General features: G+C 41.4%; 2 protein-coding genes across 6 annotated transcripts; one reads left to right on the top strand and one right to left on the bottom strand.

Annotated features, from left to right (window-relative positions):
* Positions 1-1241: 1241 nt before the first annotated feature.
* Positions 1242-10116, top strand: entpd5b (ectonucleoside triphosphate diphosphohydrolase 5b). The gene is made up of 14 exons (XM_034579949.1): positions 1242-1442; positions 3366-3592; positions 4147-4226; positions 4498-4641; positions 5094-5169; positions 5686-5721; positions 6006-6094; positions 6186-6268; positions 6953-7014; positions 7405-7506; positions 7763-7906; positions 8171-8227; positions 8413-8528; positions 9435-10116. Exons 2-14 carry the CDS (start codon positions 3373-3375, stop codon positions 9516-9518), a joined length of 1293 nt encoding a protein of 430 aa, XP_034435840.1. The 5' UTR covers positions 1242-1442; positions 3366-3372; the 3' UTR covers positions 9519-10116.
* znf410 (zinc finger protein 410) lies at positions 9356-22510 on the bottom strand. Of its 5 annotated transcripts, none has more exons than XM_034579945.1 (12): positions 22395-22510; positions 21989-22077; positions 21855-21927; positions 21641-21770; positions 20377-20562; positions 18780-19001; positions 14515-14674; positions 13590-13771; positions 12854-12943; positions 12604-12723; positions 10810-10929; positions 9356-10343 (listed from the first exon to the last, which is right to left on the bottom strand). In XM_034579945.1, exons 3-12 carry the CDS (start codon positions 21885-21887, stop codon positions 10243-10245), a joined length of 1344 nt encoding a protein of 447 aa, XP_034435836.1. In that variant the 5' UTR covers positions 21888-21927; positions 21989-22077; positions 22395-22510; the 3' UTR covers positions 9356-10242. The 5 variants fall into 5 exon arrangements, with proteins under 5 accessions (XP_034435836.1, XP_034435834.1, XP_034435838.1 ...); XM_034579943.1 differs by having other exon boundaries at positions 21855-21906; XM_034579947.1 differs by having other exon boundaries at positions 18780-18992; positions 21855-21906.
* Between the last annotated feature and the right edge of the window lie 5029 nt (positions 22511-27539).

The raw sequence follows: 27539 nt of genomic DNA, 5'->3' as shown, positions 1-27539 counted from the left end.
TTCTCTTGTGTTTAAACTTGTTGCCTGGATCTGCCTTTATCCTCCTACTCACTACACAAACATCTGTCTGTATTTCGAACGCATAAATCATGAATTGTTCATCTTATTGGCCTGACACTTGGATTGGGTTTTTTTAATGGTCCGGGGAAGTGCAGTGTTTAATTTGGTGTGATTTAAACAAGCCATACATTTAATATTAATAAAATGAAAAATAACACAGGACCAGCGCTCTGCACCAGTCAGTGGGGTCAGTGCAGTGTGCCTTCAATCTGTGGACTGAGTGGAACGTGTCTTCTACGTCCTCCGATAACAAAGAAAAAGCACATTTGTTTTGTTGCTGCAATTAGGGTTGCAAAATTCCGGGAATATTCAAAGTTGGAAACTTTCCATGGGAATTAACGGGAATATATGGGAATTAATGGGAATAAACTGGAAACTTTGGGGTAATTTATACTAACTGTATTTACCTTGTCATATACAGATATAAATATAAACATTTTGTTTTGTCATAAGCAGACATGCATGCAAACATTTCTAATACAAATTTTTAAAATGACATTTTTGACTTAATCCATTTGTGAGTAGAACTCTACCGTCTCTATGTGGATCTCAGGATAGAACCCGGTCAGTGAAAACTTATCAAAACCTGCAGGAACGATGGACTTCAATATGAAAATCTGACCTCAGCAGTTTCCTCTGTGACAGTATGTTGGAGATGAGTATTGGTGGTTTCTGAATATATTTTTACTTTAGAGGAAATGGATGTAAAGTGCAAAGGGGAAGTAGTTTTACACATAAACGTCAGTTAATGGGAAGTAGTTCACAGGTGTTAAATGTCTCCTGTGGCTCAGCGTAGGAGAAAGCGATGTTGATGTCATCGACCATGATCAACCATGATCTTGGTTGTTTTAACCAAAACAACCTATCTATACCTCTATATTTATCTATCTGTATATCTAGATCCCTATATCTCTCTACCTTTCCATCTCTCTACCTATCTCTATATCTATCTAGGTTTAGAAGAAACACTGCACGCTCCTTCAACAATCCCTGAACCACTATAACATGCAGGTATGCTGGAGCCAAAATAAACTTGTCTAACGGTCTTGACAGAGGAAAACTAGGTGTGAGCCTCTGAACGTGACATGAGCAGCAGCCTGTAATTGAAGTTGCTGAAAGCCTCCAGTGTTGTGAGCAGGCTGTGAAATGTAAACATGGCAACTGAACGCTCCCGCTGGCGGCACCGTTAACCACTGGATGCGTCTCCAACCTCCACCGACTGACTGTGCAAACAGCCGCATGTTGTTCTCTGTGGATCTGCCATGTTGTCAGCATCTTTCATTGTTGTCACCTCTACCGAGCTCCCCCCCACCCACCCACCCCAAACAACGTTACCCCGTGCCGTCACGAGGAGTCAGCTGTGTGCTCGCCCGGACATCATGGTGAGCCCCCGCTGGGTTTAACGCGTTAAGTCACCCTCGGTCTCTGCTGTGTGTGTGTGTGTGTGTGTGTGTTTTATTTCTTCCAGTGTAGTTTTGAATTCAACCTCACTTCAAGTTGTACCTCCAAATGTAGTTACTCGCTGTAGCGCTGCAGCTAACGTTAGCCAACTAGCCTCAACTTCACTAAGTTAAACTACCAAACATCATGGTTGACAGAGCTGTTTTGGTCGGTAAACGCAGCACATGTAGCTTTATCCGGTCTATGGGATGTTGTTGTTAATAAAAAAGTGGTGGACATGAATAAAAAAGCAACGATAACGCGAGATATTAAAAAAAACAAGCAGTTTATACCCTGGACCGACAGGTTCTCATTCATAAAAAAGTTAACTAAACTCGCTACAATAAACTGACACTCCCTGAGCACGAGTTTGTTTTGTAGAGCTACTAAAGTAATGTGTGTGTCAGACCTGCTCTGGACTGAACCACCTACAAATCCACTGTAATATGAGAACAAGCTATTTTAAATCCACACACAGCCAGAGGGTACTGAAAAAACCGACACATTGCAAACGCATCAGCAGCAGCAGCAGAGTTTTATTCTAACATTGGCAGGTGCGTTTCTCTTAATGCTACACTAAGTGCGTTTATTGTAGTAATAACATTTCCGTGCATGGTCCAGACATGTGGAGAAAAAGATCTGATCACGTCCAATATCCTTTATAAGATCTGATAGAACACAGCTTAAACAGTCTTGTATTTTAAATAAAATACTTTTTATTTAACCATGCAGCATTGTGGAATAAACAGTTTTCATTCAGCAACTGATTGCACGATGTGACTATGAGAATCAGTTGCATGTGTCCAATGTGTTTTTTTCATGCGTTGGGATCAAGCAATCTATTGAAAGTAGATAGTCATGCAGAAGTTCAATATCTAAAGACTTTTGCACATACACAGATTCATGTGTTCAGGCTGGTGTACTTTGATGATGAGCCTCAGTTCAGGTCAGTGCTTTATTGGGCTTGCAGCAGAGAACAGATACAATCAATGAGAATATGCACATACATATATTACAACACGTAACACAACAATCCTCAACAACTTTGAGTGTTTTGTGCTGAAAGGAGAAAAACAAAATCCAGACTACATATGAAAATGCTTCATTTTAAGGTCACAGAGGAGCACGCCTCCTTTACAGTGGCCAAATAAAACCATGAGGAATTCATCAATAATCACCACTCTTCATTATAGATTTATGACCATTTATTTAAATATTTCATTATTCAATAATAACTGAATAAAAGGACAGAGCGAGGGGCCCAGGCAATCCTTAGACTGTAAAATCATACGTCTAGTTGTAGCTTTTCTACATTTTTCTAACTTGCTCCAGTTAAATCAAAACTGAAATCAGTATTCAAAGGCAGAATTAGTTTTTTCAGTCCCCTGATTTTCTTCAGGCTGACAGTCTCAGCAGAGGTTTCCCACAGAGCAGAACTTAACTGAGGCTTTGTAAGACCTCACAGTTCCCCTCATTGGATGTCTGAGTTTGTCAGTGTTAGACATGCTCGAGTTGCTGTGTATTGATCGAACACCAGGATCAAAGAATTAGTCCATTAATTAAATCCCGACTGTGATGTTTTCTAACTCCCCTGCAGGAGGTGACTCAGCAGGTAGACAGGAGGATTTCTTTGGGATGTGTCCCTGTGGTTGGTTAGGTAGTCACTGGGGCGAGGCCAAATGACCTGTTGTAAATACGCTGATTGCTTCTCACTCCTCAGTTGTTGTGAGGTAATTGAACATCTGCCAGAACTAGTCAGCAACAGTTAGAGCTGTTATATTGAGCAGTGTATTTCTAATAATACTGTAAAAGGACTTTAACTTGAAGACCTTTCTTTATTCCTTTTTTTTTTGCTGATTCTCCAGAGTGAAGATGAAGCCCGCCGTGCCGCTTCTTCTTCTCCTGGTGCTGCTCGCCACTGTGGGACTGAGCCAAGCCCAGGTCAGGACCTCGCTTCTGGGTTTCACCAACAGCATCCTGCCCAGCCTCAGCCGCCCGGCAAACCACAGCCGCATCTTCTATGCCGTGATGTTTGATGCAGGGAGCACGGGCACACGCATCCACGTTTACACCTTCATCCAGAGCGACTCAGGTAATGCTGAGCAGAGCAGGTCAGTTTACTGTCCCTCGGCTGTTTTACTCATTTCATCATATAGGATCCCATTTAATTACTGATGTACTGAAACAATGAGGTCATATATTTTATTTTATTTTATTTGTCCATTGTAAGTTAACACAGGGTCAACGGTACATTGAAAAGTGTTGGATGAGAAGGACGGATCAGCGTAGCAATGCAATAAGAGCAAAAGAGATGGAGAAGAAGAAAGAAGACAATTTACAATTACAAGTTATAAAGCTTAATGTAAAACAAAAATCAAATACAATATTATATACATCAGAGGATGCAAATAATAGCAGAGTAACAAGCCGTGCCTCAGTTTCCCCTACATCTTCAGTACCTCTCAGTTCTTTAGCGTCTTAATTCTTTAGTGCTAATCCTATTTTGCCAGATTCAAGTCAACCCTCCTCATCTTGAATAAAGGGATCTATTCTGCATATGTATGCTAAGCAGATTGAGGTCTCTTAATGCGTTTTAATAGCTGCTGCTGCTGCATATTTGATGATGGTGGATCTTGTGTCTCGTAGAGGAGCTGCCCATCCTGGACAACGAGATGTTCCATTCCATAAAGCCCGGCTTGTCGGCATATGCTGACTCCCCTGAAACGGTGAGTTCATTGTCAAACCTAATCAATGATATTGAGCCGGAGAGAAAAGGTCTGCTGGCCCTACATTGTGTTCAGAACCACTGCCAATAGCCTCCCCCCTCCCCAGGGACTCACATTGGTAATGAATGGAGGGAGGAGGTGAGAGAAAAACAAAATGACAGGTGAAGATTCATGCGAGTGTTTTCTCAACGTTAACCTGTCACCCTGCTGTCAACACCGTTCTGTTTTTCTTCTAGTGAGGATTTTGTGTGTGTGTGTGTGTTTCTTAAAGGCGGGACACACAGTGCGGATGTTGTTGAAGGTGGCCAAGAGGACTGTGCCCCGCGTGGAGTGGAAGAGGACCCCCGTGGTCCTCAGAGCCACGGCTGGACTCCGGCTGCTGACCGCACAGAAAGCTCGGGCTCTGTTGGAGCAGGTAACACGAGATACTATCCAGATCTTGAGAGTAGCTGTTTACACAATAGCGAACATTTTGCAAAGTAGTGCACAGTTCTTTATCATGAGTGAGTTGTTAGGAGCTACATTGTCAGACACTTAAAAGGGAAAGCGGATAAAGACAGAACAACTTAACTGCTACGGCAGGTGGTACGGAGACGAGAGGAGAAGTATTGTTATCAGAGCGCTGTGAGCTTAGTGTGGAGGGCTCTTGAGGAGGGGATAAGATAGTAATGGATGGCCCCGGGGCACCTTGGAAGATGAATTATATTTTATTAATCCCCATGAGGGAATTAATTAATCCCTTCAAGCGGAGGGCACCTCTGGATGAGCTGCCAATACAGTAGATAACATTCAGGGCATTTCTCTGCCGCTCTCCGCTGCTCCCTCGTGTTCTCATTCTCTCCCCCCCTGTCTCTTCTTCCTCCTCAGGTTCAACATGTGTTTGATGAATCTCCCTTTTTGGTCGCAGACAACAGCGTCACCATAATGAATGGCACAAATGAAGGTACCGTCTGCCCACCCTCCGCCTTGACAAGCAACACATAAGTCAGTTATCGCAGCCGCTCATGTTCCTCCCGTGTTACAATCGTAGGTGGCATCGCCAAGTCTCCTGCCCTACTTCTCGTCTGCTCGGCCGTTTCTATAAGGAATCCTTGTTTACTGCAGACATGCGACTAAATTGCTCTAGATTACTGCTTGTCTATTTTGATGACACTTTAGAAAATTGCCTTTTCACTGCAAGGGAGTTGCAGCAACGTTAAAAAGGCTGTAATTATGTGGTGGAAAATGTTACTGTCTGTTGGGCCATAGTGTAATTGATTTGTCAGCATTTCAACTTTGTTTGTAGTGTTGGCAGCTCTTACTCACACGTCAGCACGCGTTTGTTTGTGTTGTAACCATTGTCAATTCTGCGAGAATTTGTCATCAGCTTTCCTAAATTGAACTTGTGAGCTCCGCCTGAAATAACAACTGTTTTTTCTGTTTTCTTGGTTTGCTTGTTTGCTAATTTTGCAAAATGCAGGAATCTTGGCTTGGATTTCTTTGAACTTTCTGACAGGTAAGAACCGATTGTGACACAACACTGAATATTTCCCTTGATTATTTTGTTCTCTGAGCTCAGCTACTGTACATTCAGTGTCGCTGTCTTAAAATAGATCCTTGTTCACTAACAGAGTCTGACAAATCACAGCTCTTTGCCTAAAGCGGACTGCTCTGATCTTTATCAGCCTCAGTGTTAGGATTTTATACTTGAGGGTTTTTGAAGATATAATCTAAGGTACAACATCTCCAGTTGATTCTTCTCTATTGTGGCTGTGGGATTAAAGTAGGAAATATTTTCAGGTCACCTCAACGCACAAACCAAGAAGACGGTGGGAATATTGGATTTGGGAGGAGGATCTACGCAGATCACGTTCCTGCCGAAACTGAGGGTCTGTTATTTGTTTTTTTGCGAGAGATTTCTCTTTAAATTAAATAAAAAACGAATGACTTATCCACTATGTCCTTCATATTCCCCTGTAGGAAACCATTGAAAGTGTTCCTGTCACTGACTTCGTGGCCAGTTTTGACATCTTCAACTCAACATATGAATTATACACTTACAGGTGTAGATCAATGCATGTTTCTACATATTAATTATAAGTGATAGAAGAAAAATCAATGCCTGATTTAATATATTTAAATGGTCATCTACATATATTTATATATATTAATACATTTACACACACAATTGGCCTCCACTTTGACTAGTTGTTTTAAATGCCACTGATTTTGTTGTTCTAACTTCACCTGGATCCGTTTTTAATTATTTCTCATATAATTATCGAATTACATTTTAATTATTTAATGGCACTCAGTAGAGCTCATTGCTCCACCAAGGCCCAGCAGTCCCCTTCAATTCAATCAAGCTGCACCAATCAGTCTGTGAAATATGATTTTATTTCATCAAGATCCAGTAATTATCTTCTGGGAAAGTGGTGAAAATGGTAAAAAGAAAAAAAGCCCTATCCCACAGTGCTAAAGAAAGTGAAAATGTAATTGTCTCTTTCTTGGCCCATGTTCCATCCTTCTACTAGGTTTTGTGGAAATCCGTTCTGTAGTATTTGTGTAATCCTGCTAACAAACAAGCAGACAGGTGAAAACATAACCTCCATGTTGCATCAACACTTATATTTTCTGTATGGTCATTAGGATGTGAATAATGTTTTCAGAGTGATATATTTGATATTTACACATTTTATTACTACATTGGTTTTCTAACAATCTAACACAACGCTCCTTTCATCCAGTTACCTGGGAAATGGGCTGATGGCCGGACGACTCGCCACGCTGGGAGCTCTGGGTGCAGAAGGTACTGTATATGGAGAAACGGTGCTTTGCTGCCATTGGCTGTTGGTCAGTGTTTTTTTATTTTGTGTGTGTGTGTGTGTGTCTGAAAGAAACTGGGACACAACAATGAGTCAGTTTTCCCCCTCTCCCTCTCCCTCTCCTTTGTTGTTTTCCGTCCTTCCTGCCTATTTCTCCAAATGCTGAGAGGTTATACAAGAGAAAGATGTCTTTGTGGGACATAAAGTCTTCCACTCTGATAAACCATTGAAGTGAGACCCTGAGATGAATCCTTAAAGCGCTTCAGTGGAAATTGTCTCTTGAGTCAGTCTCAGGCTGTGGTGACCAGGTCTGAGGCCGTTGAGCCAGTTAGCAGATTAAACCATGTCAACCAGTCATGTCCGTGCTCTCGCAGGGATGGAGTGGCGGGTTTTTAAAAGTTCCTGCCTGCCGAAGAAATTCCGGGATGAATGGAGCTTTGGAGGGATCACCTATCATGTCAGCGGAGACCCAGAGGGTAAGATGTGGTTCAAGTATCATCAGTCATGAGGGGAACAAATCCAAAGATGCCGTTTCCTCAAATGTTCATGGTTACGCTTGGGACGTCCAGCGTAAATTTTGATAATGTGGCAGGTTTGAGCAAAAGTACACGTGAGAAAATGTAATGGCTGCAGCAGCAATGTTACAAAAGCCCATTAAAATGAACTTTTCCGCATCGTTTCGTAATGTGGCTCCTAAATAGGATGCATCATTTACACTGCTTTCTTCTCCAGGATACACAGGATTCAAGCTCTGTTATCAAGAAGTGCTTAAGGTGGTGAAGGGCGTCATTCATCAGCCATATGAGCTGGAAGGCAGCAACGTCTTCTATGCGTTCTCCTATTACTTTGACAGAGCGGTGGACGCAGGCCTTATCGGTTAGTACACACACTCCCTCTCTGCACACACCTTACATAATTATACAGGCCCAGCAAGATGTTAATACCCACTCCAGTGCGAGACAGAGAGGGGAGAATGTGAGTCATCTGCACTTCGGTGTGCAGTTATTAGACAAATCGCTGTCCTCTGCCAGTCCACAGTATTCAGTATTATGTTAATGTGCATGGGAATCTGATCTTGAAATGAATGGTATAGCGTTTCAAATGTGAGGTGACCCGCTCACCCGCCACCCTCTGTTACAGATGGGGTCCGCGGAGGGATGCTGCAGGTCAGAGACTTCAAGAAGAGAGCTAAAGAGGGTGAGCTGGTCAAAGCGGCGCACGGTTACTGTGACCGATGTGCAGCTCGCCGTTCTCGAGACACAGCGAGCATCTCCATCGTGTGCACTCGTGTCCCTGCTGCTATCTGCAACCTTTGTCATGCTCCCAGCAGAATACCGATGCCCGATTATCCAAACATAATTCGTCCCTTTTTCTCTGCTCAGTGTGCAACAAGATGACCAAGTACCCTCGCATCAGCCCTTTCCTGTGCATGGACATGACCTACATCACTTGTCTGCTCAAGGATGGATTTGGCTTCAAGGAGAGCACCGTGCTGCAGGTGAGGCATCAGTGCACAACACAGTCTACAGGGTTTGTGGCCTTGTAAGGATGCAACAGGAGAAACAAGTTACAAGACATTTTAAAACCATTCAGGTTTAAATCTGTGCAATTTTTATGAAATCACATTAAAAGCTTGGTAGATTTTGAATTGGTTAAATATGTTTTTACCATTTTAACCGGGCATAGATACGGAGACAGTGTGCACATTTACATGGTCGCGAATACGCCGACATTATTAAAGATTATGTAAGTACACAAGTCTGTGTACTTACATAATCCAAAATGTAACTTTTTTAATTGTATCATCTGTTTTACCCATGACAAATTGTATTGGTCATTGTAATGGATCACGATTATTTATTTTTATTTGTTGCGTAAAGTGATAAAAAAACTTTCATCCGTGAACATGATTTGTACCAGTCATATCAGATAGGTTTTCATCAGCAATTGCAAAATCTCCCATGATCCCACTCTACTTCACGACATGTTGTTATTGTTTTGATGGAGATTCCCCCAGTGGCTGAAGTTACGTGTACATTTAACCCGATTAGTTTTCACAGCAGTTAGCAACTGATTGACGACACATGCCCGGAGCTCGAGTGTAAACAAGTCGTACCATATCAAAGGAATATTCTATTAGCAACTCATGTCAACATCATAATAGAAATGTCTTATTCAGAATAAGGTGGGAGTATTTCTGTCCACGTATACATAGTCAATCACACATCATTAATTGCAGATGCTAGTTACTATGTTTTTGCTCTTTCAAAATGTGCTTTTAAGTGAATGGAGAGAAAAAAGAAATTCAATACAAAAATGTCTTACTTTTACTGTTACTTTTTTTATTTCAATAAATACAAAAGGCATTTGAGTGATTTGGTGTTGGGTTCTTGTCTCCTCCTAGTTGACCAAGAAAGTGAACAACGTGGAGGCGAGCTGGGCTCTGGGCGCCATGCTGGACCACTTCCACAACCTGAAGATCCACTGACTGACTGCTGATTTAGTTGGTGGCTCAATAACAACAACAACAATAAGTAACGGGCACTGGCTTATCCAACAGGCCCAGACGTTTGCTGTGCGTTTCATATGAGCCTCATTTCTTTTTAAAAGCATTTATTCTCTAGTATTAATATATATATTGAGCTGTAATGAAAGTTAGGTGACGTTTGAGTGAAAGACGGTTTCAATAACACACTGTTAGTGCAGCTTTGGACGACACAGTTTGTTTGAGTTATCAGGGGCGACTTGGCTGCTTGTGTTGTGTGAGACCAGTGTTTACCTGCAGCACTATGAAATACTGTGCTTTAGCAGTTTTAATGCCAAGTGTTTTATTTTTACTAATAGGGATAATGGGTTATACATGTGTCTGGTACATTTCAATAAGTGGCACTCACTGTGCAGTTGAGAGCATCACTGCATTCCAACCTCTGCCTTCTGTTTATAGTGATTACGCAATCTGCACAGCACAATTCACGGTCATTATATTATCATAAACTTTTAAAACCCGTCTCCGTATTTCTTTGGGAGCACTTGTTTTCAAAAACTTGAGGAAAAAAGGTTGTTTTGTACAAACTCTGCCCTTTTCACGCTTTTCAAAATAAAACCATCGTTGGTTGCTAATTACAAATATCTACAGGGGTTAAAGTCAGTGATTCATCTATTTACACATTGATGTTTAGTCCACTGAGTGTGTGACATTTGTCACAGCAGAACTACAGCAGCGCCACCACGTCTTCTCCATATGTATGGCCTTCCGTCGTCATGGTCACCAGCTCGTGCGGCTGAGAAAGAACTACCACGGAGTCTGCAGAGCCTGGGGGGGGGGGGGGACCCCAACACAAAGACATGAAGTTAATTCATCAACTTCAGATTTGTAAAATGTTTGGCTGTTTAAGTGTTTGTCTTTCTCTGATTATAAGGAAGAGTTTAAAACAACAAATGAGCAGGGTTTAAAACTGAATCACCACAAATACAGGCTGCAACTCTTCTACATCACAGTTTAAGTCACGTCATTTAAGACATTAATACAACAGAAGTTCATTGTTCTAACGCTGGAAACGAAAAGGTCTAAAAGTGAAGACAACAAATGCTGAAGCCTTGAGTGAGTGTCACAAACAGTGATTAAAACACTTCACAGGATGAGAGCAACACCACAAGTTAACTCAGCACCTCTGACATTAACACTGGGAGCTTTGTTAAAGTAGTGACGACTGTAAATTATGTATTGTGTTTCCTTATTTTTTGTACACATTACCTCTGTCACACGTGCACACGCCTACCTGGGGATCTCAGCATAGCATGATGAAGATTCATGGGTTCCACGGCTGTTGTCATGGTGACCATACTGTCTGTATTCTCGCCGTCCGCCTCCAGCAGGCTGCTTTGTGTCAGCGCCTCTCCTGTCACCGGCAAACAGACAAAACTTCACACACCACAACACAAGAGAAGAACGAAGGGGAGAGTGACACACGATGTGCTCGATTACCGGAGCCGACACCAGAGTCCCATGAGTCAAACATGAAATCTGCTCATTATTACCGACTTTCCATGTTACCTTTTGACCTGTGCGCGGATTCTCAAGTTAAAGGGCTTTAGTTATTCCAACAGTCTACTTAAAAATAAAACTGTGTCTCTGTTATGTATAAATAACTCAGAAACTACCCCTCTGTTGTGAAGCTGTATCTTCCTTTGCTCTTCTTTTACAAAACACCAGCGTCTTTGGGGAAGCTGACCCGAATAAATCTGCTGTTTATAATTAGAGCTTTGGCAGCGTTTCCTCTTTCAGCAGCGGTGCTTCCCCCACTGCTGCAGAAATGTGACAAGAAGGCAAAAGCACCGTCTGCTCTCGTTGTTTCACTCGATGTTTCACGCCATATGGGAAACTTATTTAAGCTGACTTTGTACAATTAGACGAATGAAGGGATGCAAAGAGCACATTCAGAGGCGGTTTTTCATCTGAAGCGGCACTGAAACTGGAGCTGAGAACAGGCAGTGAGTGCAGTCGGGTAAATGTCCTACATCTGCGGTGGAAGATTTACTCGAGCATCTATTAGTTTATCTCAGAGATTTAATAGATGTGTTCATAATGTTTCAAATTGTAAATTATATACTTTAAAGCCAAATTTGACCCAGTCAGAAGAAGCCTAACAGGACTGTTTCTGCAGCAGGGGGGAGGTTCTCGGTCTTTTTCAAAGACATCAGCAGTCTGAAACAATTCAGCTACCGGCCCTGAGAAAAATGTATAATTCACATTTTTCATTTAAGTGCTGAGTCATTAATAATTTAAAAAACCTTCCAGAATGTAACTTAGACCAACACCATCTCTATGCACATTTTAAATGTATGGGCTGCTCAAAGCTACATAATCCAAGGATTCGCATGTACCCACCACACCAGATGTGTGTTACTTGTATATCCGTCTTTGTGAGGACCAGTTTGACTATTACACCATATTAAGTGAGGCTATTTTGGTAAAGTGAAGACATTTTGGCTTTCTGACAAACCTTTAATGATTGTTTAATTAATATGTCAAGGCATGCGCATGCCAGTGTAAACAGATTGCTCAGATAATATCTCATCTCCTACACATGCAAGTATCATTGTAAAATTCTGAATTTAACAGGACAACAAGCTGTTAGCAAAGACACAAAGGTTTTTGATTATCCATGTTGCGTTAAACGCTTATCTTCTTACGGAAGGGGGTCATATGATAGGAGCTTGACAAATCAGAGAAGGCTATGTCGTGACCAAAAAGACCTAATCAGCAAGCGGTTGTGAGTGTCTACATCACTGTTTCCACACATCTCTGTTTCTGCCCATCCAGACTATAACGCAGCCCCAGAGTCTTTACAATAAAACGGAACCAGCAGCATTTCCAGATTTCTGTTTTACCGTCTCTAAAACTCTGGAGAAGTGTGGACGCCAGGTGCCTCTGTAGCAGAGTTGGTGCATTTTCAAAGTCGTATGGATGTAGCATAAGGGTCAAGACTTGGTTTAAGGGTTCAGGCTAGAATTAGGTTTATCTTGGGGATATTTTAAAGGTTGGGTTTAGGCATGTAGTTGTTGTAGTTGACCTGTTTCTCTGCTCTCGCTGCTGAGCCCCTCCTCTCCGTGTCTCTTCCTCATGTGGACGTTTCTGCTGCCGGACTGAGAGAACGTCTTACCACAGATCCCACAGTGATGAGGCTTCTCACCTGGGACACACACACAGATATGTACTATAATGTGATCCCTTCTGAACTGACTGACGGACGCGTCTCCTCAAGGCACATGATGATAATCTACATCTGTAACACTGGTTCCTAAAAACTGGGTCTCACTCACCTGAATGTACGAGCATGTGTTTTCGTAGACTGGAGTACTCTGCAAAGGATCGCCCACAACCATCTGCTTCACAAAGAAAAGGCTTCTCTCCTGGAAACAGCCACACACACACACACACACACACACACACACACACACACACACACACACACACACACACACACACACACACACACACACACACACACACACACACACACACACACACACACACACACACACAGAGTTTAGCTCTACGACACAAATACCTAGGGTAGTAAACTTTATGGCAGAATAACACGGATGTATAAGATGTGAATGTGTTGAAAGGTCAAAGAAACAGTGTTTATAGAACTTTTAGTGACAGCTGAACTATTCTTTCGCACAAGAAAGTAAAACATGTAATATAAGTGGATATTATAGCTCATAAATAGCTTTTCTTCCAGAACTTATGGGCAAAATATAAACACAGTACAGTGTAGCTGGTCTGCTCGCTAACTGGTCCCCAGACAGAAGAAGACGACAGTGGAATGGGCCATCAAAAATCTTAATGTCACCCTAAATAAAATATGACGGAGTACTGTTACTTTCCAGCAGTGAAATGGAGGCGCCAGTGCTGCTGACTCGTCATATCTCCAGCCTTGACTGCACCAAGGAAGCATTAAATGAGCAGAGTCATATGGCCTGAGTTATTGCCTTCACCGTGTTCGGGCTTTTATACCAGGAGCATAGTCCCACCCACTTCACCCCCCCACACCTGTATGTATGCGTCTGTGGTTCTTCAAGTTTCCAGCCGTGGTGAACTTCTTGCCACAGTTCTTCTCCTTGCAGATGAAGGGCTTCTCGCCGTTGTGCGTCCTCATGTGAACCTGCAGCCTCTGCAGTACGTAGAAGCTCTTCCCGCAGCCCTCGGCGCCGCACCTGAACATGCGGTCGTTCCTGGGAGCCCGGATAAACCAAACAAACAAACTCAGTGTTTCCTGTGCACACGTTTTTTCATTTGCAGCGGCCCACCCGAGAGTCAGACAGGGCAACCGCAAATAGATTTCCTACACTGATGCTAACAGCACTCCTGCAGGACATGAAAACACTACTCTCTACATCTCAGCTGTGTTTCTGCCTCCAACACACACAACCAGTAGGAAAGACTACCTGAGCTGTGATCATATATATTTACTAAATTACTTTTAAATTTACACTTATTGTAAGTGGCTTTGGATAAAAGCTTCAGCTAAATGATCTGTAATGTAAAAAAATTTTTGAAGTGTGAAGCCGATAAGATGATCAGTTCGCGAGATTTGCGTTCCACGTTCAGACAGATGTTAATTAGAGGAAAATGACTCACTTCATTGTCTTCTTCGTTGTTGTACATGCATTTGTCGTATTGTTGGACCTTGTTTGGTTAAAGACGCCTGCAGTCAGCAGCTCAGACTGGATTGCACGTGGCAGCAGTGTGTCATCATTTGTATGATAAGTTGAAAACTATTAACCAGCGAGCTGAAATTATTATCATTATTCAATTTGGAAAGTGGATCCACAATAGCCAGCACTTGCACAGGGAATTAATTGAATATCGGTGCTTTGGCTGCAGCATCTGGTTGGGATGGCTGCCCGACTCCATTATCTCCCACTGCTGTGTGTGAGTGTGTGTGTGTGTGTGTGTGAGAGAGAGACTGTGTTACCTGTGTGTTTTGAGGTGATATTTGAGATGAGCCGGCCAGGTGAACGTCCTGCAGCAACCCTCGAACGAGCAGCGGAGGATTTGCTTAGAGAGGGGGCGGCCGGTCCGAGGCGGGAGCTCCCGCTTGTCCCCGTCTGCTGTTAGACCATGTGTGTGGTCACCTAGGCAACCGGGAGAGGAGAGTGAGCGGGGCCGTGCAGAAAAACAATCTAGAAGAGCCAGGTGGCCGGCCTCTGGAGCCCCGGCTGTACAAAAGCCAATCACCGGGTTCTGACTGAGACCTGCTGAACGAGCGCGGCCAAAAGAAAACAACCCTGAAGCTGAATGCAATCACTTTCCTTTTTTACCGCTTTGACTCTCTTTGAATGTCTGTAACAGGTCCAATTGTGCTCGGAGCATGGCAGCGGTAATGCTCCTATAACGGACACCCCACTGCTGAGGGAAACATGCTTAATCTAATGCAAGTTAGTGGGAGGGAAGCCATTACAGTGACTCATAGGAGTTTCACTCTGCTGCAGACACTTTCTTATTCAACAATATACAAAGCGTTTTAAGCCTTCTGTTAACTGGTCCAGCAGCTCAGAATAAGCTGAGAGCTCATGTCAAAGACGTTCAGGGCTCTAAAAAAAAAAAAGTGTCCTTTTTTCCCCTCTGCTAACTCCTCTAACTTCACTTTAATGGAAATATAATGAGGTCAAGGAGAAATGTGGTGAAATCAAATGGAGGTAGAAAGAGAACACATGTCTTGTATTATCGCCCAGCTCACCTTGAAATTAGAGCCAGACTGATGTGGATGTTTAGAGGCCAATGCCAATATTTTTATTACCAACCTATAAATCTGTCTGGCTTTTGATTGCAACCTTGATTACACAAGATTGGTCTGAAGCACCCACTTCTGAATATTGCATTACTATGTATAGATGGGGGACAAATCAAAAGGTAAAAACTAATCTAAGTCATATGTTTGGCCACAATGAGATGCTGGATGAGCCTCAACATGTCTTGACACTGAATCAACACGTCTCACCTCTCACCTCTTCCAGGGGGATGAACACCTTTCTCCCTAAAAGATATTTACTCGTTTGGTCTTTTGAAATTTTCGTTGGAGGGCACTGTTTATCACATTGGTCTCAAAATCTCTCACAGGTGTTTGACGGGTCTGAATGGGGCAGAGCGAATCACACCATGTTCACACCCATCTAACCGTTCAGTGAGCCTTTGCGCCCTGTGGATGGGGGGGCGTTGTCATCCTGGAAGAGACAAGAATCCTCTCAGGATACAAATCATGTAAAGGATAACGGTGATCAATCAGAACAGCTTTCTATCGATTTGCAGTGACTTGTCACAAGTGGACACTACAAGTGGACACAAACCATACCAGCAAAACCTCCCACTGGGAATTACAGATCCCCTGAAGTATTCAGGCACGTGTACCGTTCGCTTGGTGTACACCGCACATGCTCACTTGTCAAAAATGTGTGGAAGGCTGACTCATCAGACCACATCAGGCTTCCACACTTGCCTGTTTGCACTGTTTCTCTTAACCACCTCTAGAAAATGTGCAAAACTATATATACACATATTCTCATACAGTTTACACTTGTCCCTTTGGTTTCACACTTGCATCCTTTAATGGATGTGGTATTATAGTGTATTTGTACTGTATTTGACCCTCTGTTAACTTACATATGACAAACACAATTTGAAACACATCACTTTGTTCCACATCTGCAGAACATGCCAATGTTTTTTGTACCTCTGAGCTCTAAATATGCACCATAACTGTAATACTCCTCTCTATGTTGTCTACACACTGTTCCTGACTTCAGTCTGATCATGTCCTTCATTGTCCTGCACCGGCAAGAGTTGCTCTTCTCATTAAAAGCCTTTCTATCTCGATTTAAAAAACACATTTTTAAATACAGGTTAAAAATATTATAATATTATAATACAATGCATTGACAACAAAAATAATGTTGGAAAACTGATCTTGGAAAACAGAAACCAGGTTGAGATCAAAGGAAATAAACTGGGACCACATAAGGGGGAGAGATTTCGCTAACATCTCACTTTTTTAACCAGGACCTCCAGCTGCAATTCGACTCAGAAGGGGTTCAAAGATCAGAGATGTAGCCAAGAGTCAGAGAGCTTTGAAAGTCATGGCTGAATTATGTATGCATCAGGCTTCCTGTGGCGGGACGTTAAAATGGGCTGTGATGTGGTGCTGGCTCCCGGTGTGGGTCAACAGATCTGTACGTGACTGTGCGCTGCAGCAAAGACATCTCAGTCTGAGATCAGATCAGAGGCCTCACAGTGGGATAAAGTGAAGGTGTGGGGAGCCATCAACAGCCGATTGAAACTTTGTTTTGATAAGAGACATAAAAAATCCTACACAAACAAAGCAGAATTTGGAAGGAATCATAAACGTGACTTTGTACTGTGTTCAACATCCTATGCAGGTTGCACAGCAGAAGCTCATTAATCATCTGCATAACTGTAAAGGTGGAGATCAACATCTTTTTGTCCGTTAAGTGTGAGGCTACAGCCAGAAGCCGACGTTTCACAGTATTCTGTCATCCATCAGATTCTGTGACCTGAATAGAAATTTCAAACACTGCAGACATTTTTATTTTTAGTTGTTTTTGACACCAAACATGAGAACACAGTGATTACACAGAGACAAATTCTCATAGATGTGATTTTGATGCCCCGAAAATTTGTTTTAGATTGTGCATTTGTGTCGTGTCGCAATTATAAAAGAATAGAAAGAAAGATTTGTTCTCAGCTGGGAAAATTAAAGCGAATGGCATCTCAAGTCGGAACAACTTTTGGTTCAGGAGTTGCTGAGTTACTGATGTATTCACTTATAAACCAATTAACTTAATAATTTAACAATAAGCTCTGAATAGAAGCTTCTTATTTTGTCACTTGCAAACTACATGTCCAACTCTCTGAGGCAGCTAACACCATTTTTAGACAATGCAGACATTTTCATGATTAACATGCGTACGTTTTAAATAACTTATCTGTTTATCAGACCTGATCCTTTTTCTTTGCTCGTCGTTAATATGAAAATATTGGAAAGAGGCGTCATGGTGTTGTTTAAATGCTCTCATACAAAAAATCCAACACATCTTATTTTCAGCATTAATGATTTTTCCACAGTACGACTTCAAAGCCCTTGAACACACAAGCAGCGACTTCACAACTTCGGCTAATGGGACGTTCTGAGGAGCACATGAGAGATTCTGTGACACAGCAGCTTCGAGTGACCTAAAAACACCAGTCGATCAAATATTTTTAGCTTAGATGGGAGAACTATAGGCCCACACAAGAATTTGTGCCAAATCATGTATCACAGATTTTATCCAATAGCCTTCCTGAATATATATAACAGCCAGAAATAGTCCAGTCCAAGATATAGCATGTGAATTAGTCAGTGTCAAGGATGATGTTAGTTGTCTTTTTGCTAAACTAAGCTGACTGGCTGCAAGCTATAGCTTCATATTTAGCATGAAAAACAGGAGTGATATGGGTGTTCTCATTTCACTCTTGGCAAGAAAGTGAATTAGCATGTTTTCAAAATGTCAAACTATTCAGAACACCTGTTATTCTGTTATCATTCATATAATGTTTTTCCTGTTGTCCGAATACCTGAACGTCCTCCTGCCCTCGTCTCTGGTCCCCGCTCTGCTGCTGCTCATCTCTGCTCTCATCTAACCTGAGTCTGTCTTCCTGACAACTGCAGCCGCGTAGCCTCAGGTCTGCATTAGCCACATCACTAAAGGCGCATTATATCATCAGAGACGCGGCGCACCAATATGGACTGAGGCGTGATCGATGTTTCAAGATGATGTGGCATTTACAACTCCTTTGGATATTTTGCAGCCAGACTCGTAAATCTATCTTGACAAAGCTACAAATTCATTTTGATTTAGAGACTTAAGATGAGAAGCGTTGAACACAGTTCCAGTCAGTTCTGATTACACTACTTTTTCATCTCGTCGCTGACCTTATTTCTCTTCTCTATCTCTCATCCCTGCCGTAGGAAGTTTTCTTAGCACAGAAAATGCACTGCCTCACATATACAGGATTCATTCTCATTGTTTTTCTCCCCCTTTCATTTTCATCTGAAGCCACGATCACTGCACACATCCATAAACGTATCATTATATCATCTTATTAAGAACCCACTTGGATTAATTTACAGTGTGATAGACTCATGTAAACTTTTCTGCCTGTATTGATAAGACAAAGTGACTTTACCGTTGCTGACACCTGCAGCTCTGGCGTCCTGGCTGGCCTTGGCATCTCTCGCAAGCTGCGCCCGCGTGGCGGCAATCAGGCTGTCGTGTGCCAGCTCTTGTACCCGCAGATACCATGGAGCGCTGCCATCTATCCCGTAGTCCCCTGATGAGACCCCTTCATCATCATCGTCCCCGGTGCCATCCGCGGCGAAGATCAGGGACTCGGAGGAGGCTGTGATGCCTCAGAGGGAAGACAAGGCAGAGGGAGGACCACCGTGAAACAAGACGTTCAAGGCCAATGCAATATTCTGCAAGATCACTGATGATGTGAGCCGCTCGAGGTCACATTTCTGAATTCATTACTGTCCTGCGTTGATGCTCAGCCATTCTTGATTCAATGTTATGGCTCTTTTCTGAAAGGCTGATAGGATGGTGGCCAGCAGACCCACAAATATCCACAAAGAAACAAGACCCCTCCATTCAGAATTTGAATTCAATGTAACAATAGAAAATGATTCTGTCGGCTAAAAAGTATTTTCTATCCTCATATCTTGCACTGAGTCACAGACACAACACATCAGGTCTATGTCAAGAGAGAAGAGACCAAATTTATTTTTTTCTCTCTCGTGCCAAGGCCTCATAAACCAAGAGAATGTGTCTGCCAAGGATCATTTCTTCCAGCCAAAATATTTCACTGGGCTTTTTTCATGAAAATGTGTCACTGCATTTCTTTTTAGTGCTCTGTATAGAATCAGGAGCAAAGCGAGACACAAAGTACAGACAGAAGATCGGATTTGTTTTATAGTAAAATATTCTCTCTTTTACTTGTATTATTCATCACAAACTGACTCATCAAATTGGGATAATGTCAGGTTTCTCTTTAGACTGCAGCTATTTTTGTTGTGCATATGACCTAGAAAATGTGATAAAAGAAAAACTGCCCATTACCTCAATTCCACTATAATTAGGCTGACAAGAGGAAGACAAGAGGAAAGGTTCCTTTCTTTATCTTTTCATAACACAGATAAGCACGAGAGATCATGATTCTTTCCTGTTATCAGCAGGGTTTTCTAATTTTGCCCCGTTTTCTAATTTATTTGTCCTTAACACAAACTTATCTCCGCTTTTCTCTCACTCATTTGCAGCTGCCTCTCACTTGCCAGTTGTCTGCTAGTCTGCATCACATGGGGCAACACTGTGTTGTTGCTGATTGAGGGATAAATCAAAGATAATACAGCATTATGGGATGCTCTAGATTATTTGGGATAAAGTAGGAGCACTTGTTTTGATGCAGGTGAGGTCCACAATAAATATGCAGCAGAATGTCGTTGTCAATTAGAAGTGAGATGTGTTAATTCAAATCAAATTTAGTTTGAGTTATCCATATGCATAACTCTCTGTTTGCACAAGGGGCAACATCCTCTGTCCTTAAAGCTATGATGACGATTTGAATACAATTAATCATACAGCAAGATCGTTCCACTTTGTTAAGTGCTGCAGTGAAAATGTAAGCAATAAAATGTTATAATTATTCAGCGAATACTGCACTTTGTTGCTCTGTAGGCTTAACTGTGAGACTTTGGGGTGTACATGGGTATATACATTATATTTATTACCTTTTGCAAGGTTGAGCAGGACGTAGGAAGTGCTCTCTGACTGTTGTAAGTCATGGAGGATGGGCGGGGGGCTGGGTGAGGCCCGTGGGTGAGGGTGCGTCTGGACCACTAAGGAGCTTCGCTCTGACACACCTCCGTACTCGGACAGGGAGGGAGAACTCTGTGGCTCATGGCTCAAGCCTCCATCTGAGGAAAGAAGCTCATGTTAGTATCTGACCAGAGAAGACTGGAGCACAAAGAACAAAACAGACTGCAAAATGAAAAAGAATAAAGAACACTTTTTCTGTTCGGATGAACAAAATGCAGTTTACAAGTATAAACATGACTGTTTGCTTTTGGAAAACTCCACTTCAATATAACAGAGTAAATTTATCTAATTTATTTGTAAAAACCAAGAACAGGAAATCCAACACAGAGACAAATGAATGAACATTTGTCTCGCAAGGAGCATCTATCAAACCACAGGTTCAAATTGAAAAGTTACGGATGCTGAAGCATCTTAAGCAAAGCAGAGTGAGATGAAGCTAATGAAAGCTTATTTTAATAATGTAGGATTAAAAACCAATGCAATGGTGGAGATTCACAGAACTTCAAAATGATGAGCAAGTGCACTTCCTTAAAACCAGGGACGGTAACTGTGTCCATAGATTTATAACTTCTATTACTATTTGGCCTGTTACCTTTAAGTAAACAGAAACTAAAGAAATGGCTCTTGATTGTCATCTTTCTTTAAAAATGAACTACTTTGGTATTATGCCTATATTTTTTAACACTCTGTGTAACTTCATTGTTTAGAGCTTGAAAAAACTTTGTTCCTACAGTACATGACACGTAGCCTTTGCTCGATATTGACATTTCAATTCCGCTGACTGACGGATCAGCCTTTTGCTTCTTTGTCTTTGTTTTATTTGAATACATTTCTGTTTTTTGTATTTGCTTTATTGAGCTCATGCTTTCCCCTGCAGTTACAGAGAAAAGCAGCAGAGGTGACAGTCTTTGACTACAAAGTGCCGCTCGACATACTATGACTCACTCAAATCCACACCCTTGTTTGGCTGTCCTGATACTGCAGGCATCAAATGTTTACTCTGGTTCTCTTACAGCAAAGTGAGCACTAACAAGCTACAAATACCGCAGGTTAAGTAAATACCCACCATGCGTTGTATTGTGGCACAGTAAAGGGAGTTAAATTGACTAAGTTAAGTATTCCTCCGCTGGGATTTTGACAGATCTGGGGAGCATGTGACAGTGATCAGCTGCTGACCTGTGAGCTCCAGCGGGCTGCACAGTGAGCCCTCAGCCGAGGTCAGCAGAGGCAGACAGTGTTTGGACTCGGAGTCCTCCAGACCCTGCACCAGGGGGATGGACGCGTTCTGGACAAACTGCACCAGCAGCTGAGAGGAGACACACTCAGGATCAGCAGCTGCACGTTCAACGTTACCTGTCGCAACAGAGTCCTCCTGGCGAAAAGAGCTTACCTCTGGTTTGGAGTCCAGCTCATCAGAAAGCATTGGTCACCCTGTGTGCGACCTGGGACACCAGAGGACAAACCCACACACGTTAAATGCCACCGAATATGCTCAGATTGAAATTGAATTAAAACGCAACTTACCTCACGATTTGACCTGCTGGGTGGAAGATGTTTCTGTCGCTCAGACGCTCAGGCTGCAGGTCATCTCCGAGTCAACACCATCACACGAGCTGTGATAGAAACACCAGGAGGAAACGTCACACTCACAGGTACACTGCTAGTCACTGCGGGTTAACCACCACTAACTAGCTGGTCAGACCGTGTAGCTACTTGTTGCCAAAGCTCCACAGCTCCGCGTCGGTCTCTGGGTAAAATGTCAGACTGCACTTGTCAACTTAGCTAGCACAGTTAGCAGTTGCCACAACTAGCTACCGGGGCTAACAGGACAGATGTTAGCTGTCCGAGGGCAAAACCTGACCGACGACTGTGCAACATACGTTATTATAACTCCATTACACCTCCAGTGACATTAAGCATATTTATTTACCTTATAAAAGAGGCGTGACTGAGCTACTGTGTCGGAGAAGCTAGCTAATTGTCCCAAAATAGAGTGGTAGCTTGGTTCTACGGAGACACCGGTGGAACAATTTTACAACACTTCCGCGTTTTGCGCAAAAGGAGGTCGAAGCATCGGCGCCACCCAGTGGTCAAAGCTGTAAACTACACTTAACGATAAAGAGAAATTCACACGACAACTCAGAAGGTTTTGGTTTTTTGGATGAATTATTTACACATTCAATTCAATAATTGATTTAAAATGTTATTTCAAAAATATTCATGTTTATTAATATCTCTTAATTTTATATTCCAAATTCAAGATTCAACAACCTTATTGCCGTTTCCCCATGCATCAGCTGTGCGGGGCAGATTGAGGCATTTCCCAATGGTAAAATTAAAAATACAACAGCTTAAAATATTTTGAAATGTTTAGTAATTTAGAAGTTAAAGAGCAGGCTGGTTAACTGCATGGATGGATTATTACCTATATCGACCACAGGTCCAGGAGGAAACTGCACCAGAGCCACTTTTTAACCATTTTCCCCCCAACATTTCTGAGTCAATGTAACAACTATATAAAACAACCACAAAAGAAGATGTGAAATGGCCACACAAAATGCTCACAAATGTTTGTGTCATTTGTGACTCGTTAAATCTGGGGATCTTGCCTCCTTATGTAGGAGGGGTTGAGTTCCTCTCACACATCTGTGGCCAGGGGCCCATTATAGCTCCATATCATACAGTAACACTTTTAGAACACTGATAAGCACACAGAAGTGGAGAGTGAAGGAGCAAATGGGGCATGGGGTCAAGGGGCCCAAATCCAGAGGCTCTTCATAAAGTGAAGAGCACAGTCTCTATTGACTGTTTTTGAGAAAATATAATCTGCACCACATGTTTTCTTTGATGGCTTCCTGTAATATTCTGAGTAAAGTGAATCAGATGTGATACAGCAGCTTTAAAGAGTTAGACAGACTCATGTTTAAAGTGAGTAGTTTTCAACCAACAGCAGAACAGTAGAGAACCTGAGACAAACCACTGGAGAATAGTTCTTCAGAGGCCTCCATCTGTGGATTAACTGTCAATCATTTATCAAACAATATGCTGTTTTAAAGTCAGATACAGTGCACAGAGCCAATAGTTCATTTTAAGATAAGATAGGAAAAGATAGTCCTTAATTAGTTCTGATATACATTGGTATATATTAAAACATGTATGCGAGGCAAAAGGTCCATCTATAGTATATAATACATTTATTATCAATAATAATTAGTTATCAAGATTGCACCATATGTTTTACAGTTTGGGGGTACTTACAAAATGTAAATAATAATTAAACTTTGACATAACATTTCACTGCAGAGTAAAGGATGCATTCTTTATTCACCCTGAAATATAACTCGTCTGAAAAGTCCAAACATTGTTCAGTGTTCACGTCATCCATTTATGCTGTTCTTTCTCACTTTGTCCCTGTGATGAGAGAAGTGTGTGGAAAACCCCCAAAATAAATGTGTCAGTCTTCCTCTTTCTCATCTGTATCCAATAAAAAAACGTCATGCTCTTCTTCCCACGTAAACTAAAAGTATCTGAACTGAAGTGGGACAATCGGGAAATGTACCATTAATACAGACAATTAAGTTTTTCTTTGGAAAGACATTTATTACACAAGCAATGAGTCTGTAAATTAAAATGTACCAATAAAAAGTGCCCTTGAGCACATCACAACAAATCCTTCCTCAATGTTAGTCTATTCGTCTTTGACCGTTATTGCAGAAGTGTCATTATTACAAGTCTTGTGTCTTCAGAGGTTTTAAGTAAAAGACATGAAAAAAAAGGTAAAAAAAGAGACATGAAACAGATGTTTTCCAAATCCCGTGAGGACTTTAACAACGTTCCGCATTTACACTTTTAGAATAGACAAAAAAAAGTTTCCCAGCAAGCCGCACTACATTCAGTCTGCAATGTTTAATTCCATTAGAAGAATCCATCATGGTTTCCTAACACAGTTCCTTTGGTGAACAACATAGAAATAAGTCGAGCTAAGATTTTCCACGGCTGCTGCTGCTGCTCTACTGAAACGGTTTGATAAAACAGTCAGAATCTTTTTCACAAACATTTTCAGCATCTATAAAATGAAAAGAAGGCAGACTGAAAAGCACCGAAGAAACAAAGTGGCCAATATAATGATGGACAAAACCCCCAAAATCAAGCGTTACAAGATTACAAGTCTCAAACTACACAAGCAAAACTAGTCTTTACTGCTCTTCTATTAACTTGTTCTGGAAATCGAGACAGAAAATAACTTGATTATCAACAACAGCGATAACAGTCCATGACACAGCATGTAGAGTGTATAATGGCGTCATCAGAGACAGTTATGGTTTGATACATTTAAGGTAATAAAAAGTCAATCACACGGGCGTGATCCAAGAAAGAGAAACCACTCAAGTGTTGATCCATGTAAACAAAGTAACTTTACAGATCACAGAGAAATGATTACATCTACTTCTAATAAATAAATACGTTGTGATGAACGCTGATGGCAGCAGCAGACGAGAGAAGTGCTTCAAAAAGACGAGCGTGATCAGCATTGTTACCCTATTTTCAGCCAAAATCCCACCGACCTTTTGAATGATTTAGTACCCTCATTTTTTCCATTGGCAGCGAACCAGGGTCATAACTGCAAGATTTAATTTTAGCAGAAGGCCGACACACCGTTTCCAAGATTTAAAGGCTACAGCGAAGCGTTTAACAAGGTACAATATCAGCCCTAAGAATAACGCATCTGATGGAGGAGGAATTGATCTGCATGAGGTAAAATTAAATTTAGAAGTTTAGGTAAATGTGTTTTGTGTTGTTGGTCCAAGAAATAAAGACAATATTTGCACTGTTAAGTTCTCAAGAAAAGCTCAAACATTTGTTTTTAGCCAAGGCAAAAGAACGCAAATAGTGCCAGCAGTCTATTATTTCTCAAACCTGTTTTTCTGGTGCTTAAACATGCACATAAACATAAAAGAAAAACATATTGGGGTGCCTTCATGAATGTCCTGTAGGTCTAATGAATGTACCCTTGATTGAAACTGTACAGTAAATTCATTATTTTTAATTAGTAGAGTAGAAACGTCAACAACGCCCCTATGACCGGCCTCAACATCTTGTTTTTTATTACCAAGCTACAGGAATCTATGTCTGCGCAAACAGCCAGTCAGCCACTCAGCAGCTCTTCACTCAGAGTTGTTCATTTCAGAAAAGAGAATTGAATAACATTAATTCATGTTCGGAGCTTAAAGATCCTAATAACCCAGACTACTCTGTACCTTACTCCAGCACAGAATATTTGGAGCAGTGGCTACAAGGTCAGGAGAAAATAAAAACTGTTATATTTTAGTTGGTTCAGTCAGATGTAATCCTAGATTCCCAAAAAGAAAAAACATGGATATAACCGATAAGAAAGATTGTTTTACAGCACCGTGAACTGAGGAACAACTATGAAAAAGGATAATAAAAAAACTCTGGATGAAACTCCAACTAAAAGCTCTACTTAAGTTTCCTACAGATTAAATGATCCCAGAAAAACCTTAGAGTGGTTAATTATCTGGCTGCAGTGATGTGAGAAGATACGGTGTCGTTCAAGCTAAAAAGAAAAAACACAATGCATCTGGGGCTGTGTTGTCGACAGTGGAGCTGGTGCACTGAGGAGAATAATGGGTGGAGTATGTAAGATGACCTCAAAAGCCTTCAGTGAAACCTCAAACTATCAGAGAGACGCCTGGGTGTTAAACACGGAGCGAGTTTCCAGCAGGACGGTGACCCTGGAAAACACGAAAACTAAATCTGGTCTGGGAGCATCTGAAAACCAAAACATACTGATTAATTTAGTGTTGGCTGTGGAAAAAGAACAACACATTATCTGCCTCTGGTCAACGATTTAATCAGCAAGAACGACTGAATAAAACATTAACTCTTGTGTCATTCGGTTAACAAAAATAAAGGCTGTAATTTCATGTGCGCTTTAGTTCCTACAAAAACAAAACAGACAAAAAACACATTAAATTAACAAGAGGCCATGTTTCTGAGATTTGGTTTGTCACAGAATACACGACCCTCACAACTGTAATGATGTTCAGATGGACATGGTTTAAAATGGCAGAAGTTGGATAGAACGATTCCCTTGTGAGTCATTTCAAGTCAACATAAGCACAACAAGCACATTATCCTCACAAATATATCATAGTTTAATAAACAGACATTTGATAAACAATGTTTAATATTGAGAAAACTGCTAGTAATGGTAAAATCTCATAGTATAATCTAATGTACGACTTTACTGTAGGAGCAGTATGTATTTACTGGTAATGTGCTTATGATGACTCACAATGCACTTGAAAAATAAGAAGTTTGCAATCTTGTCTGCAAATAATTATTTCCCATAGCTGCCATTTAATTCTGCCCAGGAGAGCTTCTCTTCCATCATTTTAGTGCAAATTCAAAGGTCTGACAGACTCAGGATTTGGATATTAAGGCCATAATTTAGAAACGTACAAATATGCAACAATAAACACAAAACTGTTCCAGATTTAGATAGTCTAACTGATGGACTTTTTGTTGAATAGAAGATCAAAACCATGGATGCAAGAGGCCTGAAGGTTATGCAAGACAACTGCTCTTCATCAAGACACTTGATGATTGTCTAAGTGGACTCACAATTATTTCATACATTTCACATTAAATTACAACCATGCGTATATACATATATAAAACAAATATTACATAAGTCAATGGTTGCGCTACAGGAAGATAACAGGATGTCACCAGGGAAGAATTTAAAAAGGCCGTTAGGAGCTTTACTGGCAGACAGTTGGCCTCGTATCACAGCAAACATGATGGGAATGCTGAATTTGAAACTGTCGACTGGCCTTAATAAATCTTTCACATCAAGTTTTTAAAACACAACAGGAACTGAAAGACCCGTTAGGCACATGTTAGAAGATGCTGACTGGCAGAAGGCCTGAACACATTCATCCCTTAGGCCTGTCGTAATCAGAGATTGTGCATAATTGGTAACTGCTGCACAAAGTTATCTTTTGTATTATGTGTAACATAGCATAAAAGAAAGCATGAATGATGCAAAAAT

Source organism: Hippoglossus hippoglossus, chromosome 24, assembly GCF_009819705.1.
Source record: "Hippoglossus hippoglossus isolate fHipHip1 chromosome 24, fHipHip1.pri, whole genome shotgun sequence".
Taxonomy (NCBI): Eukaryota; Metazoa; Chordata; class Actinopteri; order Pleuronectiformes; family Pleuronectidae; genus Hippoglossus; species Hippoglossus hippoglossus.
This window is presented reverse-complemented; position numbering and strand designations above follow the sequence as displayed.

Coding starts and splice junctions, on each gene's coding strand:
- entpd5b (XM_034579949.1), top strand. CDS start 3,373: ATGAAGCCCGCCGTGCCGCTTCTTCTTCTCCTGGTGCTGCTCGCCACT. Junction 6,269..6,952: donor TATGAATTATACACTTACAG/GTGTAGATCAAT, acceptor CCTTTCATCCAG/TTACCTGGGAAATGGGCTGA. Junction 8,228..8,412: donor CAAGAAGAGAGCTAAAGAGG/GTGAGCTGGTCA, acceptor TTCTCTGCTCAG/TGTGCAACAAGATGACCAAG.
- znf410 (XM_034579945.1), bottom strand. CDS start 21,887: ATGCTTTCTGATGAGCTGGACTCCAAACCAGAG. Junction 10,930..12,603: donor CAGCGAGAGCAGAGAAACAG/GTCAACTACAAC, acceptor TGCCGGTGACAG/GAGAGGCGCTGACACAAAGC. Junction 10,344..10,809: donor TGCTATGCTGAGATCCCCAG/GTAGGCGTGTGC, acceptor CCCCCCCCCCAG/GCTCTGCAGACTCCGTGGTA.